General features: G+C 42.9%; 1 protein-coding gene across 1 annotated transcript; it reads left to right on the plus strand.

The window, feature by feature from the left end:
- The first annotated feature begins 8,639 nt into the window (after positions 1-8,639).
- Positions 8,640-17,912, plus strand: LOC133919937 (respiratory burst oxidase homolog protein A-like). Its single transcript, XM_062364520.1, has 14 exons — positions 8,640-9,591; positions 9,681-9,840; positions 9,983-10,031; positions 11,119-11,232; positions 13,255-13,677; positions 14,602-14,985; positions 15,076-15,171; positions 15,248-15,363; positions 15,525-15,692; positions 15,835-15,994; positions 16,138-16,335; positions 16,447-16,575; positions 16,759-16,837; positions 17,181-17,912. Exons 1-14 carry the CDS (start codon positions 8,955-8,957, stop codon positions 17,288-17,290), a joined length of 2,823 nt encoding a protein of 940 aa, XP_062220504.1. The 5' UTR covers positions 8,640-8,954; the 3' UTR covers positions 17,291-17,912.
- The last annotated feature ends 1,797 nt before the right edge of the window (positions 17,913-19,709 follow it).

Genomic DNA, 19,709 nt, shown 5'->3' on the forward strand with positions numbered 1-19,709 from the left:
AATAAAAATAGTGATAAGTAAAAATAAACAGAGGTAGTACCAAGTTTAATAAAAGTATTGATAGTCCGCTGATTGTTTATCCCGACGAGCACACAGGTACTCTATATCATCCCCTGCTGGATTCCTTGGCGTTGTATGTCAAGTGGGCATAGGTCAATCGACTCTTCCCTACATGGTCCATCAATTTTTCGAGATGGGGTTGCATACATAAGTTGGATTGTGTCTCTTCTGTTCATGTATTTGGACATGTCTTGTCCTGATGCACATGTCGTTCGGTACGCACGGTTCCGTCAACCTCGAGTCTGGCCTGTGCAAGTCTCGTCTCTCCTTCACTCTTTCTCTTCATGCTCGATAGGCTGTCGCTTGCACTCGGTTTTTTCTCGTTTGGAGCTGGTTTTAAGGTTTGGGTTAGGTTTCGATTCCTTTTCTTTTTTTCCTCCGGGAATCGGATGGCATTCAGTCCAGATCAGGTCAGCTCAACCTATCTTGCCTTTCGATAGATTCCTCTGGATTTCAAGCTAAGTACATGACCTAATGAAGTTCAATCCGGTGGGGCGACGGTTTTGCGTGCCACTGCCGGCTGATTTGAGCGAGCTTTTTGGTGTTTTTTTTTATCCGCCCACTGTTTGGCTACAAATTCTCTAGGACGCAGATCGAGTTTGGATCTGATGCTAGCAAATTCTGGAGTGCACATTTTAGCTAACCCAATTACCGGTATTTGGTGGCGAATAGCGAAGGTGCCGATCCTTGTGGTGAAGTCATTCCGTTATTTTATGATGCTGCTTCTCAATTTCTTCCCATTAGGGACTTTGGTGTGTACTAGTTGAGGAAATTAGTTAATTGTAGGATATTTTTTTGTGAAAGTTAAAATCGTTTCGTCATCTTATTATTTAAATTTGTACGATTTGGGAGTAAAATTAAAGGTGGCTACTTTTTAACGAAGCGTGAAAAGCAACGTCGTTATCGTACGTATGCAAAAACAAATTTGGGACATGCATGTAATTCTCCAGCTACAACTAGCTACTAGCTATGGGCCCGTACGTAACGTTGCTGCAACTGCATGCAAACACGTGCAGGCCGGTTCTTCCCTGCGCCAGCTGCCCAGGAACGAGCCGAAAGAAACATGCGAAATTGCTTAACGGGACGGCTGCGCGGTCGTGTCCATCAGTCCTAGCCAAGCTAACTGTGGCGGCTTTATGAACTAGCACAGGATTCCAAAAAAAAAAAACTTGACAAATTCAAATTGTCGGCAGATAAGTGCGGACCATTTAGCTACAAATTAATGTGTCGTGTTAATAGTCAGGTCATGTACGCGTCATGTTATGTGTGCTAAGCGCATCAGCATGTCACCATTTTGATCACGCCAGACTGCAAACTAGATAGGGATTATGTATAGATCAACGTGTCGCACGACGCATGTCGATCGATCGACTCGACCGTTTACTAACCGGCCGTGCCGTATTCGGGTTGCATATATTATCACTATACCAAAATACATTATCTGTGTCGATTTAAAATCATCATCAGTGATAAATTTTGAATCGATATAGAACCGACACTGAAAATCACTATCAATATCGATTGAAGCTACCAACCGGTACTAATAGTTGATCTCGATTCAATGTTTTTCGGACCGAAAAAAGTTTCAAATTTTTTTTCGCGACCTGACAGCATGTGCGTACGTATGACCTCTCTAACCATCTCAGCTATCGTCTGTTCGTGACTATAGTAGCAAAATAAATCCATTTGACATCTTCTGACCGAACATTTGAATTACTATTTTGATATCTAAATGATCTTAACTAAAAAGTGATCAACTACAAAGTTGTAGATCTCGTCAAGAGTTACAATTTTCATATAAAGGTTTTCCTAATCCGACTTCGCGTGAAAAAGTTATGAATTTTTTAATATAAGCTATCATCGACCACTGCTGCAACTTTATTATAATTATTTGGGTATTTAAATGACCTCAAATTAAAAAGTTCTCAACTATAAAGTTGTAGATCTCATTTAGAGGTATAATTTTCATATAAAGATTTCCCCATCCGACTTCATGTAAAAAAGTTATAATTATCAGTTCCGGCTCGTGGTTAGAACTGACACTAATACTGATTATCAGTACCAGTTCGTGTCTAGAACCGACACTGATACAGTTACTATTAGTGCCGGTTCGTGGTTGGAACCAGCACTAATATAACAGTGCTAATTCTAGCTAAGAACCGACACAGATAATGACTATCAGTACCGGTTCTTATCTCCTCAGCTGTTGTTCGCGTACGAGAGTATAAGAATCGGCACTGATACGTCTTCAGCGCCGATTACTGTCAAACCGATATTGATAGGACGCTACATATATGATATTCTATAGTAGTGTATGCGACTAAATCCCATGACTTGGGTTTGACTAACGTAAGTGGCGGAATCATGATTTTCGGACAGCATGGGTGAACTTTCATAGCAATATTTTATTAATATAAATACGCTCTAATTAATAAAGCAATATTCAAAATTAAAATTTTGAAAGAAGGTAAATATGTTGATTCGTAGATAATGATACTACGTGAAAAAAGTTATTAATGACGAGTGATAACCGGTATTAGTGACGGGTCTTGTACCCATCACTCTTATCGCGTTACTAATGATGTATTATTAATGACGAGTGATGACCCGTTACTAACGAGGTTATGAGTGACGGGTGATGGTCGTGATATATCACTAATGTTCAATCATTAATAACGAATCGTAACTGTGACCTGTTATTATTGACTGAATATTAGTGACGGATTGTAATATTGATCCGTCACTAATGATCGATTAATATTTTTTATATTTTTTTAAAAAAAGTCAAAAAAAATATTTTTTTCACCCGAGCCATCACAACGCAGTCCCATCACATATGGCTCACAAGCCGCACTTTTTTCATATTATTTTCAAGTTTGCGTTTCATAGGAATCGAACCCACGACCTCCTCCTCGCATGTGTAGTCACCTTACCACATTTGCTATCACGTAATTGTGATAGAAATCAGATATTTTATTTTTAACCTTTTTTGCTAGAGGTCATTAATAACGCGTTATAAGCATGACCCATCACTAATGACTAATTTTGCTAAATTTTGTTGTGGGTTATAATTTTGCTAAATTATCTTAAATGAATTTTTTTGTCAAATACAAAATTGTAGAACTTTCTACAATTTTCGTATAAAGTTTGTCTCCATCCGACTTCGTATGAAAAAGTTTGTGTTTAACCCATGCAGTGTTCAGTAAAACAATCATAACTTTTGCATACGGAGTCCGATTTCAACATTTGACCTCTACTTTCAAAGCTAACGAGGAGGCGCTTACGAAAAAAAATACACATCTTAAGATGTGTACCTTTCTTGATTAAAAAAGGCTCGGAAGACCCTCGACAGGATCTCTGAAATTTTTCATCGAAAATTGACATTCTTCGATTTACTTGGAAATTTTTGAAGACATAGTACTACATTTAAAAGTTAGTGGTGCTTAGATATTTTATCAATCCGAGTTACTGCCAATAATAACTACTATCACTATTAGTTCTTGTTGGCTCGATTTTTTATGTGCTTCTAGAGCTTACAAATCGGCAGTGATAATATATTACTGAACGGGCAGTGAAATGAGAGCAATAATGACTCTCTCTGTAGTAGTATGGGATATTTATATCACATGTATATTTGTACTTCCTCCGTTAAAAAAAATACAAACTGAATGGGGAGAGTATAAACATATTTAGTATATAAAAATTTATATAACTATATTCATACTATATTGGTTTTGTAGTTATAATTATATATTTTATGAGAAAATAATAATCAAAGTTTAACTTTGAAGGTTGAGCTGAAATAAAATACACCGTATATTCTTGAATGGAGAGAGTATCATTAATCAAAGCGACCCTCCCCTTACAAAACGTGCTGTGACGATATGATTCCAAGTCTTTTATTTCTCCCTAGAACGGTGACGGGCTGCATGCAAAAACATGCACCTTGTTTCTTGCCTTCGGAGCCAATCTCCCCAAACACGGTGGTTTCATCGCTCGACAACGCTTACATTAACAATCCAAAGCACGAAGACAAAGGAATAATCCATATCCATACTAGTATTTTTCCACCTACTCACCCAATAGGTAAAGTAGCACGTCAAATACGCTACAACAGAACTAATTATTCATGTTAGACTATCAATATCGGCTAAGTCAGAACTGACATTGATGAAGGATTAGTACCGGTTTGTAACATCCCATGCTCGATCAATGATTGAGCTAGGGTGAACCAGTACTAATACTGATGACGCCAGCTCTTGGCACAAACCGGCACTAATACTTTAGTGCCGATATAGTAACCATAAACTGAGACTGGTACTTTTTATCAGTATCGGTTCGTATTACAGGTCAACACTGAATATTGGATCGGACTCGAAATTTAGATTCACTCTAATTTTAACTAGTGTGTTGAGATCCGACTCAATATCTCTCTCTTTCTTATCTCTTCCGCACGGTTCCTCTCTCTCTCCCTTATCTCTTCCGTTGCTCCCTCCCTTATCTCTTCAGCTAGCGCTCAAGTGCCCCACCATCGCGCTCAACTTCCCAGAGATGGTCGTGGCGCTCTCGCGCCTGGCCTTCGTTGCGGCGCACGACATTTAGGCTCGAAGTCGAGCCTGATGGAAAGCCACACGCTGCCACTCGGCTGCCTCCTCCACTCCATCCTTCACGGGCCACCACAGCGCGTCCAGAGAGACCCAGCAAGGTCCCCGCGAGACACAAGAGCGTGGAGGAGAGGAATATGGGATGGAAAGTGGCGAAGAAGCTCATCAGGCACTAGAAGATCCTTCGTGGTGACAACATAATCTCTCTCCTTCTCCGCTCCATCCCCCAGTTCCTCTTTGCTAGTCCTCCTCTCTTTCCGTTATGGGGTCTCTGATTCACGGGATAATTAACTATTTACCATCTAATTGGACGACATTTCAGAATTTAGCATCATATAGGATAGCCTTATATGATTCACCACTGTGCATGCGAATTGTTCTATTTCATACCCTTCTTCTCATTTTTGTTTACCACCCATCTGAACTGACCGAATTTCCCCTTGACTACCTCTTGGCCCATCTCTGCTATCTCAGGTTGATCAACCTGCCCCAACTGTTACCTCTAGACCTAGGTTATGGCTGTTTGTGGTGGCGATGAGAACTGGGACGGCGACGGCGAGCTCCAGATCCGTCCAACGAGTGAGGACGACGGCGATGGAAGGGCTCCATGGAGCCCAGCGAGATCCCTCCTCGGTAAGTTGCCCATCCCTCCCATGCATTTCGATAGGTGTAGTCCGGATTTGGGGGAATGTCCATAGAGCGTAACAGTTGGGGCGGGTTGGTCAGTCTGAGACAAGAGAGATGGGCTAAGAGGTAGCCAGGGGGCAATTCGATCAGTTTAGATGGGCTGGGAAACAAAAATGAGAAGAATGGTATGAAATAGAACAATTCACATGCACAATGGTGAATTATATAAGGCTATCCTATATGATGGTAAATACTGAAAGGTCATCCAATTAGATGGTAAATAGTTAATTATCCCCTAATTCACTCTCACTACTACAGAATTAGTCATAAGTGTTGTCTCATCAGTATCGCGTGGGCTAAAACCGACATTGGTAAGGTATCAGTGCCGGTTCATAGCTAAACCAGGCATCCACTCATCTATTCAGGCAAAAATCGATACTGATAAGTAGTATCAGTATCGGTTAATATTAAAAACCGGCATTGATAGTATTAGTGCCAGTTTTTATCAGTGTCGGGTTTTAATACTAACCGGCACTAATACTACTTCCGGACCCAAGATTTTATTTCACTACCGTTTTGGCTCTGGCTGTGTCCGTCGACTCTCTCTTCGCTCTCTCCGGTGGCTCTATTCGACCACAGCCACTTGTTCATCTCCCGACCTCTCTCTCTTCCTCTCTCCTTCTCTCTTCCTCTCTCTTCCTGTCCTACCTCCGCAGCCATGGAGCGTCGGACGGAGCTGGAGAGCACCGGGGCAAGGGGCTCCTCGCTTGGGACTAGTTCGACGGTTGGTGGGGACTAGTTCGACGCAACCGACCCCATGGAGTAGCGCCAGGAGGCAACCTTCTTCAACTAGTTTACCTTGGCCGGGGAGGCGAGCTTCGTCAGGTGGTTTCGTGGGGCTCTTGTTCATCGTGTGGGTCGAGAACAGCATGGGATGGGATCTCGGATTCGTCGTCTGCGCCTTGTCCGTGTTGCTGGGCGCTCCTCGTAGTCACATGCCATTTGTTTTTGCGCTACCCCATAATCTAGGTTTGAGTTGATTTGTTCTTTGTTTGTATATAGATGATATAGTCATTTTTATTGTGTATTTGTGTTTGAGATAAGTATATGGATGAGATGAGTTGATTTGTGCTTGTGTTCGTATGGATGAGGTGAGTCGATTTATGCTTGTCTTCGTATGGCGGGAGAGGTTGACAGAGGAGCGGCAGAGAAAAGGAGCGAGGAGAGCAGGTGCTCGTTGAGGATGGACGACGCGTGGCTAAGCTGCTGCTGCTTCTAGTGGCGGTTGTGTGACGCGGCGGCGGAGCACGCCGGTGTACTGGCAGCCGAGCCAGCTCGATTTCGAGCCGACTTAGCTCTTTTTTTTTTGCTTACGATCCACTTATCACTGTCGGTTCGTGACTCGAATCGGTAGTGATAGTGAGTTTCTGTGTCGGTTCCATAACCGGCACTGATACTAGCTGAGTATTAGTGTCGAGTAAATAGTGCTGTTGAAAAACTGGTAATGAAGCTGTTTTTCAACTGGTACTCTTATGTTTTTTTGCAGTAGTGTCTCTCTACTGCTAGGTGATGATTATTAGAGGCAATGATAAGGGGGAGACCGGGCTGATCAAGCGGGTCATTCGGTCGCAAAATCGTGTCATCGTGGAGTGCAAGAATTTGGTAGTTTGTTGTTAGCAATCCTCGCTGGTTATCCGGCCTGAATGTGGAAATCAGTGTTGGAGCTAATTTTGTGCTAAATCTGTCATGTGGAAGGCGGTCTGTTATAAATTTTATGCTAATTCTTCAGAGTTCGGACTAGTGTTGGATCTGTGCTCATGGTTTATATCTAGTGTTGTAAGTGATTAGATGATGCGCATCCTTTATCCCCATTGCACTGCTTTGAGACGGATCATATGAGTTTGACCTGTGATTACTGCATAACTAAATCTAACTCCTCTCCCAGAGTACCACACTTTCATCATGGCAGCCGAGCTGGTTCTAAATCGAGTTTGCTCGTTTATTTTTTATTTAAATTTTTTTCAGTGCTAACTGATAACTATAGATCGATACTGATATTTATTATCAGTGTTAATTTAAAAACCATTATTAATAATATTGATTAGCTGACACTGATAACTATTTATGTAATAATGAAATAAGTTCTTTCTTCGTAAAAATAGTCCTCTCGGCTCATATAGCAGCCCGATGTAAAACGACGTGTAGTTAACCAAGCATTACTAGTAGCGTGTGCATGTTTTCCTGTACCTCTAGTTAATTCTCTACGCTCTAGTCTACATACTGATCGACTTTTGCGTAACATTTGCGAGTACCACCAACTCTAATTCTCCTAGAGTTAGGAAAACCACTGACAGTCGCTGACTCGGGTACAGCGACACGTAATAGAAATTAGAAAGCGCGCGCGCATTCCCTTCCACGCTTCCTCTACTTAAACTAAAGAGTGTCTAGAAGTGTAATAGAAAGTGAATGAACAGTAGTATATCTAAAGCCCATCTGGGGTGAAGCATGCATTTCAGCGGAAAATTACGAGATAATTGTACGGGTTCATGTCAAGTTTGTGTTAAACTCACGAGAAATACTACTTTCGACAAAAAAAATCATCGCAAATAACTTTATGGACCCTGTTCCAAACCCGGGAATTCTTCGGAGTTCCGTCAGGAGGAATTGAGCGGATTCTTGTGAATTTCCTACGTTCTAGACAGATTCTGTTGAACCTAAGAATCCAAGTATCCTCAAACTGCCACTTCGTGCAATACGACTAGGTATGAACGAGGTGAAACAGAAAAGTGAAAAAACAAGACAGATGTTATTTGTTAGGCGGTTTTTTTCTCAGACGATAAATCTGAATCATTCAATCTTAATCTGATGATCCACATCATTTCTTCTATCTCTTGTCTCTAACACTGTTTTTATTCTTACTTTTCCTGAGCTACTTGGCCCCCGCTTCGCCCACCTCCTACTGTCTCTATCACCAAATCCGTGTTACCACCCACCGTTATGCTAAACCAACTTATTTTCAAGCTCCTCGCCGCCAACCTCACACATCGCCCCGTTTGCTGCCCACGGCTCCAGCATCACTGCCATGTCTCACCGCAACCCATTACCAATTTACCGTCATCTTATTCTCTCTCTAACCCTGAAATCACGTGTGAACTCTGAAACCCCAAATCCTAATTTTTCTCTAAACTTATCATGTTCATACGATGACTAGAATCGAGCGGTGCCTAAATATTAGTAAGCGTGGCAAAAAAAATCTAAAGATTAGCAAGTGTAGCAAAAAAAAAAAAAAAGAGGGGCCCGTGTCATTTTCTCCAGCACACGCCCGCCCCTTCGTTTCCCCCCTGAATTCGTTCGAGCCTAATCGCCAGTACATCGGCATGTAGTACTAGCAGTACTGGTAGTAACTTTTGTTAATTATTATTGCTGTGCTTCTGCGTGGGCCGGCCCGCCGTGCTTCGCCAGTTCGTCCCATATATTGCTGCTCCCCCGTTGCTTCCTCTTTCGTCGGCTCGGCTCCCGCTCGGACGCGTCGCGGGCGCCTTTCCCCAGAGATTCCAAAGCCACCCCAAATCCATCCACCCGTCGAGCGCGTCTGCGTCTCGTCTGCGAGCATTGGACTGTTCCGGGAGCCACGCTGAGAAGCGGCTTCCGATTGGGTCGGCGATGAGGGGCGCGGCGGGCCAGGGCCACCGGCGATGGGGCGGGTCGGCGGGGACGACGCCGCGGTCACTCAGCACGGGCTCCTCGCCGCGCGGCTCTGACGACGGGGAGGAGCTGGTCGAGGTCACGCTCGACCTGCAGGAGGACGACACCATTGTGGTACGGAGCGTCGAGCCGGCCGCGGCGGCCACCGGGGGGCCGAGGCTGCCGCTGGCGGCGCGCCGGGAGCACGGGGGCGGCCCGCCCTCGTCGTCGTCGCGGTCGCGGTCGCCGTCGATCAGGCGGACCTCGTCGCACAGCTTTCTGCAGTTCTCGCAGGAGCTCAAGGCAGAGGCCATGTCCATCGCGCGCCAGTTCTCGCAGGACCTCACCAAGCGGTTCGGCCGCACCCACAGCCGCGTGGACGGGCAGCAGCAGCAGCAGCCGCCGTCGGGCATCGATGCCGCCCTCGCCGCGCGCGCCGCGCGCCGGCAGCGCGCGCAGCTCGACCGCACGCGCTCTGGCGCGCACAAGGCGCTGCGCGGCCTCCGTTTCATCAGCAGTAACAAGGCCAGCAACGCCTGGATGGAGGTGCAGGCCAACTTCGACCGTCTCGCCTGCGACGGCTTCCTCTCCCGCTCCGACTTCGCGGAATGCATAGGTATGTACCACCACGCCGCGCTGCCTCCCATCGCCTTCCCCTCAAATTTTATTCCCAGTAGTTGAAACATTGACGAGTTGCGCGTGCAGGGATGACGGAATCGAAGGAGTTCGCGCTCGAGCTGTTCGACACATTGAGCCGCCGCCGGCAGATGCAGGTCGACAAGATCAACAAGGAGGAGCTGCGCGAGATCTGGCAGCAGATCACTGATAACAGCTTCGACTCCCGCCTCCAGATCTTCTTCGACATGTAAATCACCTCCCTACCATGTCCACCATTTACGCCAATCCTAGCTTAGCTAGATACCGTGCAATTTGTTAATGTTATCAGAAGAACAACAGCATCAATAGTAGTATTAATTTTGTCACAATTTTTCGCTTGCTTCAATCAGGGTGGATAAGAATGCGGACGGCCGGATTGGGGAGGAGGAGGTGAAAGAGGTAAGCAACACCCCATGCCCATGGCTGTGCTTGGAGTTGGTGGTCCTGCAGTACGAGCTGTGTTTCTTTCCCTTTTCTTTCCTCCTTTCTTTTCTAGTTTGCTATTTGGGGATATCAAAATCAAATTATTTAGGCGTCATTTGACGGTGAGAGCTTAATACTTGGTCCATTGAGCTGTCTGATTCCTCGCCCCCGCCAGGAATCATATCTGTTCTTCAAATAGGTGGAGCATCCATGTCGCAGACCTTATCTGATAGTATTGTTTCTTAATCATGTTTAGAGTGGAGGAGAAATCTTAGTTAACCAGTGATAATCCGACAAGAGTAGGGTTTTGGAGGAAAGCTTCGTAGGGGAAGGAAGGGTGTACGCGAAAAATATTGGCATCTAATCGGAGTCGGTGAGCGAAGCCGGCGGGGAAAGCATCACACCATTACCTACTCCTACCTACCAGTTTAGGGACACTCGTTTTTTTTCTAGAGTAGCGTTTAGGAAGGGACTGGGTTAACGTGCGACGGGTCGCGCGATCAGTCCACTGTCCACCTCCTCCCTCTTCCTATCATCGTCCTCCCCTCCGGCGTGCTTCGTCCGACACCTCCAGTGCCAGGCCAGCCTTCCGTCGGGGAATCTAGGACCGGGGGGAGAGTGCAGCCCCCGGACCCTAACACTAGCCCGGAACCCAAACACTGGTGGCCTGGTTTATCTTCGATGCCGGTGGCTCCTACTTCGTCTGGGTCGCGCAGTCACGCAAGGTGACGGGTCACATGTTAAGAGATACTGTATCGTTTAGGAAGTGGGCACCTTTCTTTCTAGAACATGCGAGGGCATTTCAGTAATTTGGTAACGGATGGGAATCCGCAAGGCAGTAGGTGAGGGGCTTTCCGCCACGCCAGCTAATCCTTTTTTTTTCCTGATTCGCTCGAAAAATGCGTTGAAAGGTGACCAGGTGAGGCAAGTAGCTTTTGGATTGGAGCGTGTGTACCACCGCAACACTGCCTAGTCGTGCTGGGTTACTTTCTAGTGGTTTGGAAAAATATCACGAGGAGTTAGCACTTAGTCGTAATTCACGTTTCTCTTTCTACTGTTCCAGATTATTATGTTAAGCGCATCTGCCAATAAGCTGTCGAGGCTTAAGGAGCAAGCTGAAGAGTACGCTGCCTTGATCATGGAAGAGCTTGATCCCGAAGAACTTGGCTACATTGAGGTGAGCCCACTGTTTTGGTGGCAATCTATCATCTATTTAATGAAACCTTACATTGGTGACAATCTATGCAATGCAACATTAGGTAAGCATTTTGGCAGTAAGCTCATATATATGGTGATCAATTCATCAAACCTTACTCAGTAGTTGACCGGGGTTGTCTCATTTGACAAGGTAGTGGAGTAGTACGAGTAGGATTATAAAATATAGAGCTGTATCAGTATCTATACTTACATTTTTCTGCCACGTTGCTAGTTGATGGGTGCACTTCAACCCGCCGAAGAGCCTACCCATTACTATGGTAGCAATAAAATTTTGCCTCTGGCAGCGTTAGGACTTGAGTACATGTACTGAATGCAGTATTCACAACAAAAACGAAATGAAAACTGGTACTTACAAAATTCGCTCTCCCATCACCATTTATAACGAAGTTGGTGAGCAACTCTCATCCATTTCTTATGCTTCATCCTTCTGCGGTTCTGCCTAGTTCAACGTCATCCTTGCCGCCACGTCCTTATTGTCATTGACCCCCCTTTTTGTCTGAAATGGTGTTGTCATTGGCCTGGGGGTAGAAGAAATGATAGTACTTCACTCCAAAGGAAATGCCAAAATAATTCTTGAAGGCATCATGATTCTTTTACAGTAAGGCGCAAGGTTAGGCACGCTGATATCAGCAGGTTGGAGACTTGATTGCAGAGCATCAATACTTCTTTTTTTTCTTACTCCTGACATAGTATGGAGGGTATTTTGCTGGGCCATGATTCTCCCATTGGCCTTTTATGTTGCCATGTTATGTGTCGTGTTACACAACATTCGTAGTGAGAGACCAAAGGCCAGACCACGTTCGTAGTGGGCAGGGGCTAGACCAGCCTCAGGTCATGCTTTGTATCAGGGATTCAAGTCCAATCCCCACCTCTCTACACTCAATTATTACACGCACATCACACAAACTTTGGATAGCACGGTCATATGAGCCATGTGCGCCATCAGATGCAATTAAAAGTAAAAACTAGTGAGGGCCACACAGCAGTTTTGTTAGGGCTTTATGTATTCGTGCAAATTGTTCATTAGATTGACGTGTACTTTTAACCTGCCTTGTACATTTTTCAAGCAGCACAATTAAGCATCTTATACTACCTTGATGTAGCAAATCTGCTGTGTTATGATAGATCACATAACACACAAGATATGATAAAATTGCCCATATGTCCTGCTATTCGGTACCTATTTGAAGTGAGTGGTCACTTAAATTGAGAGAGGGCTAAATCATATTCCTTTATAAGGTGATTGATTTCTAGACATAACAATATTAGCAAGTCTAATTTTCAAGTTCCTCAAATAAAAAAAATGATGCAGCAATACTACACAGATTAGATAAATTGTTCTAATAGTTGTAAAAAAATCCGCACTTCAAAACCTCTTGACTTGTTGCATTGGCTCCTATTGTATGCAACATCTTACTTTACTGCATGCCTGTTTTACTTAAAGTTTGTTTCTTTTGAAAATGCCCTAACATGCTATTTTTATTGATGTAACATATTTCTACTGTAAGGCAACTTTACCTTTGTAGTGTCTTTCAAGGAAAAACTCCCTCAATTATTTGCATAGATACATTTTTATAATGTTACATTTGTTTTTTTTTCCAAAATTGTTTGAATTATATGTACATAATTATATGTACATATAGTCTTTTGGGCTGCATTATGGATGTGCTTTATGTACATATAATCTTGTTTGTCTTGAGCACAAGTTATTCAGCAGATGAGGGGACCTTTTTTTTGCACTGATAAAGCTCTGTATTTAACTTGGAGTAGTTATGCCAGCCTTAATCTTGATCTTCAGACGCACACATGGTTTATACAACTATCAGCTTCTGTATTACAAATGCGATATTTTTTCTTATGGACCTGTTTGAAACAATATGTTAATAGAATATTATTTTTATCAATCGAAACTGTTATTGAAGAAGTGGTTTGTGATTTTCACTAGCTCTGAAGAATACGCTGCTTCTTGTTGGCATTGCAGTTGTGGCAGTTGGAGACACTTCTATTGCAGAAGGATACTTACATGAACTACAGTCAGGCCCTCAGTTACACAAGCCAAGCACTAAGCCAGAACCTAGCAGGATTAAGGAAAAAGAGTCCAATTCGCAAAATAAGCACCACATTGAGCTACTACTTGGAGGATAATTGGAAACGCATGTGGGTGCTTGCATTGTGGATTGCGATCATGGCCGGACTGTTCACCTGGAAGTTCATGCAGTATCACAACAGGTATGTCTTTAATGTGATGGGCTACTGCGTGACAACTGCAAAAGGTGCTGCTGAAACCCTGAAGCTGAACATGGCAATTATCCTCCTGCCAGTATGTCGTAACACCATTACTTGGTTGAGAAATACAAGAGCTGCTCGGGCATTACCATTTGATGACAATATCAACTTTCACAAGGTTAGCCATTAGTTTGTCATTGCCTTTTATTATCCATTTAGTTGTAGAGTTTCATATTACTGTGATCTTCATACTTGAATAAATTAATTTAGGTCCGGAGAGATGTGAATGCACATTTGCGTCATAGTTCATGTAGAAGTAGTCTGTTTCAATTTGATTTTCATGTGAAGCCTGAATATTGGTTAATCATTGAGGTTATTTGCACGGATGCTGCATGTGGTGTTGATTCAGCACATGCCTCCAACAGCAGGAAGGAAGCTTGTTATGTCATATACAACACAATTTAATTGGTGTCCCCTACCTTAACCTGTGCTAGCTGCATACTTACATTGATTATCCACTGTTTGATTTTATGTCAGATATTTTATAATCATGGGAGAACATATAGTTGCTCAGCTAGGTGCTTAACCTTATTTTTTATATAAAAAAAGACTGTATTTAACAAAAGTGAATATAGAATCGGTTTCACGCTTCTTGTGCCTATCATTCTATGTATGTACTCATTATACCAATTCATGTGAACTAAATCAATTTATTCAGTTTCTGATGTTCTATTTGATACTAGATTGTTTTAGTCTATTTATGAAAAGGTGCAAAACACATTGTGCACCTGCTGGAATGAGTTGACATTAACTGTGGGTTGATGAAGAGGTCCATCCTATTTGTCACGAAACACACTGTCTAGTGTTTCCATTTTTTTTTCTTAGTAAGATAAAATATGCTTGCTCATCTATAACTACCAAGCATAACTTTATCATATTGCCTGTGGTAGAAAAGAACCTAGATTTAACAACTAAGGGGGATTTAAGATACGTGGAAAGCTACCCAGTACTCCAGTAGGATGCAACATATGAAATATTGTTACTAATTTGGCCAGCTCAGAAAACTAACAAAAATAAATTGTTTTGTTGTTGTAATTGGCAGACTATTGCAGCAGCAATTGTTGTTGGCATAATTCTCCATGCAGGGAACCACCTTGTATGTGATTTTCCACGGCTTATAAATTCATCAAATGAGAAGTATGCTCCTTTGGGCCAGTACTTTGGGGAAGCAAAGCCAACATATTTTACATTAGTCAAAGGAGTGGAGGGCATCACTGGTGTCATTATGGTTGTGTGCATGATTATAGCTTTTACTTTAGCGACCCGGTGGTTCCGTCGTAGCCTGGTGAAGCTTCCAAAACCATTCGACAAACTGACTGGCTTCAATGCCTTTTGGTACTCTCATCACTTGTTCATTGTTGTGTACATTGCGCTCATTGTTCATGGCCAGTGTCTGTACCTCATTCATGTCTGGTATAGAAAAACGGTGAGACATTTATTTGTTTGTCTTCATTCTCTCCACATGAAACAATTAACATTTGATTCCTAGGGTTCTTGTATTTTTGTTTTGATGCAGACATGGATGTATCTGGCTGTGCCTGTTTGCTTGTATGTAGGGGAGAGGGTGCTAAGGTTCTTCAGGTCTGGCAGTTATTCTGTCCGGCTATTGAAGGTCAATCCAAAAAACACGAGAAACTTGAGCATTCATTCTATGCACCACCTACTAATCCAATATTTTTTCCTTTCAGGTGGCCATATATCCTGGTAATGTGCTGACACTACAAATGTCCAAGCCGCCCACTTTCCGTTACAAGAGCGGGCAATATATGTTTGTTCAATGTCCAGCAGTGTCACCATTCGAATGGTAATTGTTATTTGCAGCACTCAATTTTGATCAAACTATGTATGCCGGATGCCACATTGCTACTGCTAGGATAAACAATACCGAATTTCATGAAGACTTCATATCTTTGAAAGGTAGTCTCAATGAAATCAATTGAACGCTGTACACTTTTGTCTTCACAGGCATCCGTTCTCAATTACTTCAGCCCCTGGGGATGATTATCTCAGCATTCATGTTCGACAACTTGGCGATTGGACACGAGAGCTCAAGAGGGTTTTTGCAGCAGCTTGCGAGCCCCCAGTGGGTGGTAAAAGCGGCCTTCTTAGAGCAGACGAGACAACCAAGAAAACGTATGAGCCCCCAAGCCCTCACAACCCCACCCCACCCCACCTCACCCCACCACCAGCACCATAAAGAAAAAAAAGGTTTATTTTGTGAATTGTAGGTCCTTCAGAAATCACAGGTTATAATATTTATCTTTTGATAATGCAGCTTACCGAAACTTCTGATTGATGGACCTTATGGTTCTCCTGCTCAAGATTACAGCAAGTATGATGTTTTATTACTTGTTGGATTAGGAATTGGTGCAACACCTTTTATCAGCATATTGAAAGATCTGCTTAACAACATCATCAAAATGGAGGAGGAGGAGGTAATTACTATTTTCCATATCTTCAGTTGTCACCTTCCTAATCTCATTATTGAAATAACATATAACTACATTTTAGCATTCTTCTTTATGTAGTTTATATTTTGGCATTTTGCTAAGAACTGTATTTTTTTCTGTGTGTGCAGGATGCTTCTGCTGATCTTTATCCTCCAGTTGGTCGGAATAAGCCACACATTGATCTGGGCACGCTTATGACGATCACCTCAAGACCAAAGAGGGTTCTAAGGACCACAAATGCCTACTTTTATTGGGTTACACGTGAGCAAGGTTCTTTTGATTGGTTCAAAGGAGTCATGAATGAGATTGCTGAATTGGATCAAAGGGTACATAGTACCAATTGACCTCTTGTTTTTTTTGCAGTGCGATTTCTTCTTATCAGAAATTATATGTTCTCCTCACGGATTTTACTTACAATTACGTTTGCTCCATTCTAGAATATCATTGAGATGCACAACTACCTCACGAGTGTTTATGAGGAAGGGGATGCTCGGTCGGCTCTCATCACCATGCTTCAAGCTTTGAACCATGCCAAGAATGGTGTTGACATTGTCTCTGGAACTAAAGTAAGTTCTGATAGGGCAGTTAACAGCTTCATTCTCTGTAAAGCTAATTGTGTTGCAAACTTGCAATGTGAGTTTTGTACCTGACCACTTATTAACATCAATGGTTAAATCAGCGAACATTTACCTTTTCAAATATCAAGCTAATACTTCCATCTCATCATCATCCATTTACTGATTTTGCAGGTCCGGACACACTTTGCAAGACCAAATTGGAAAAAGGTCCTATCTAAAATTGTCTCGAAGCATCCACATGCCAAGATAGGTTAGTCTACGTACTTCAAAGTCTAATTAAGCTTCTCTGTTGTTTCAGTGTCATCCACAATCCCTGTGAATGGTTTATGTGACCTTTATCGTAACTTCATCTATTTTATATCCATGCTAGACTTCTTTTTCATAAACACGGCAATACATAAGCATTCAATTGCATCAACAATTTATAACTAAAAATAGGAGGGGGCGATCAAGCTATGGAGTTTACAAAAATAGAAAACTCCAAATACCAAAACTTATTCAGTTTTGGCCCTCATGGTTGAACAAAAAAGCAGGAATAGCCAGTTCAGGCTGATACGGTCTATATGTTTGGTAATTTTTTTGGTTGCATACAGGTGTATTCTACTGTGGAGCTCCAGTCCTTGGACAAGAACTAAACAAACTGTGCCACGAATTCAATGGGAAAAGCACCACGAAATTCGAGTTCCACAAGGAGCATTTCTGAATTCAAGTACATACTTGGTGGGAAACAAGGATACGCTATAATATGTGTACATCATTTTTGTCTTCGTATATCCATCCATCTCTATATAAAGGACAGGAGAGAGCGTAAGGTGGAGAAGCGACTGTGAAGGACAGTTGCTACCTTGCACATCTGGCTGGCTGGTAGCTGCTCCCAAACAAATAAGAGCATGAACAAGAGGGATTTTGTGTACAGTCACGCATAGTACATACGACGTCCATCATGGCTTATGCAGCATGGACCCCCAATGCCCAGTGCACCTGTGAGGAGATTCCTCCTAGATGGTCTCCAATGCACAGAGCCCACATGAAGATCTTGAGCTCCTTAAATTATTTGGATTATAACTTTATAAGTAGGATGATATAGGAGATAGGAGGGGAACCACTACTCACAAGGCTAATCAATCTAATTGTATATTTCTCATGCAGCTGAGTGTCTGGCTAAGGCCAGAAGCACCTTTTACGTTTGTATTTACATATAGAAAAGGAAAAAAAAAAAGGTGAAAAGAAAAGGCATACTCGATTTGAGTGTTTGTAAGTATACAATGCACTGCTAGTTTACAGGCTGTGAACATCACCTGCATTCTGGTCTGTTTCAGTTGTTACATCGCATATGACGTATTCGAGGTTATTCTCAACAAGAAGCCCTCGCTTATTTTAAGCCGTTGTTGTACACCTGTACTGTACACGTCCGAATACGATAGTATGGTGATCTCACCTCAGTCACCTGCCGTATAGTAGCGTTTGCACTGCAGAAGGGGTTGTATTGTACCCCCTTGTCACTCATCCGATCTCGATAGTAGGGCTGAAAATGGTAGTGGAAATTCGTGTTCTACCGGACGTCGTTTTTGCGAACTTCTGACCGTTTCTTGCAGTATCGGTATCTCGAGGAATTGGAAACGATATCGATAATTTGAGTCGGAAACGAAAACGAAAATAATTTTGCCTCCTTCCGATCGTTTTCGAATATTTTCATTTGTAGCCGGTAATTTCCGCTGATAATTACCGAATACCCACAGCTATGTCTATGTTTATGTGTCCTTTTGGTTTAGCTATTTAAACTTCAAGTGTGACCATCAAACCATGTCATTTTGGTTCAGACTTCATTCTGTGTCTATGTCTATGGGTATGTTCGTATGATGTATGTGACTTGTCACTTGTGAGTTGTGAGATGTGAACTATGAACTTATGTTTAACATTAGAACTTGTCCTCGTATATTCGTATCTATCATGGATTTATGTTTATCATATTAAATGTGTTTCGTCATTTATCATATATTCATATGAGATGTGTTTTAACTCGTATTGTCATTATGTCATGAAGTCATATGTGACTTCATCGATCTTGTCGTATGAGATATATGGTTTGTGAGCTACAGATCGGTATATCGGTTATGAATTATTGTTTCTCGATCGATACCGTCATATTTTCCGTCCGTCATCATTGTTTCCGATATTTTGGTAATAGCGATGCCGTATTCGTTTCCGACTTATCATTTTCGATATCACTTCCAAAAAAAAAAATGTAAAACTAAAAACGATTTTAGCCTTTTCCAATTGTTTTCGACCGTTTTCAGCCCTACTTGATAGGAAACACAGAGGAAGACGGGCGGCCATATGTAAGGATGGGCCAAGCCCGCTCAGTGCCACATGGGTGCTGGCTCGTCGGGCCGAACAGGGACGGTGCGGTCGATCGGCGCGGGTGGCTGCTTTCGATTAGGGGACGGTGGACGTTTGAAGGCCCAGCATGGTTTGGACCGATCTTACTGTGCCCATGGGGATGGGAGGCGGCCTGGCTCTGATTGGTATCACAACCTAGCCCGCAGGCGGAAAACGCATGGCCCACCCATGCCATTGCTTGCGGCCAGTACGGCACCGTTACCGTGGTCAACGGGAGGGGCGCAAGATTGCACCTTGCCCGTGGTGGCGCCGTACATGACCACCAATACCATGGGTCCATGGCCATGGCTGGGAGCAAATTTGCTTTGCTTTTGGGTTGGAAATACAACACTTTCTGATTTAATTCAATTTATAATATAACATGAACAAAAATATATGTAAATAATCAAACTCGATTAGGTTCCTGATTAGCTCCGACGAGCCCCGACTAGATTTTCGAGTAGGATTCCGACAAGCTTCGATGAGTCCTGACTAGATTTCTGAGTAGAATTTCAACAAGCTCCGACGAGCCCTAACTAGCTTCTGAGTAGGATTCCAACAAGGTTTCTAATATAGATTGCAATATACGTACTCGATAGCAGCGTAAGATGCAGATGTTCCTATGATGTCGACGCAGTAGACGATGATGCAGATGAAGTAGGCGAAGAAGATCACGATGATGTAGAGTAAGCAGATTGTGAGCAGGGGCACAGAGCTCTTCTTGAAAACCTTATTCGCCCTCT

Source organism: Phragmites australis, chromosome 1, assembly GCF_958298935.1.
Source record: "Phragmites australis chromosome 1, lpPhrAust1.1, whole genome shotgun sequence".
Lineage (NCBI taxonomy): Eukaryota > Viridiplantae > Streptophyta > Magnoliopsida > Poales > Poaceae > Phragmites > Phragmites australis.

Bases quoted from the DNA above. Each gene is read 5' to 3' on its own strand.
- LOC133919937 (XM_062364520.1), top strand. From the start codon at position 8,955: ATGAGGGGCGCGGCGGGCCAGGGCCACCGGCGATGGGGCGGGTCGGCG. The intron at 14,986-15,075 runs GTGAGACATTTA...GTTTTGATGCAG, and splicing joins ATGTCTGGTATAGAAAAACG to ACATGGATGTATCTGGCTGT. The intron at 15,364-15,524 runs GTAATTGTTATT...TTGTCTTCACAG, and splicing joins GCAGTGTCACCATTCGAATG to GCATCCGTTCTCAATTACTT.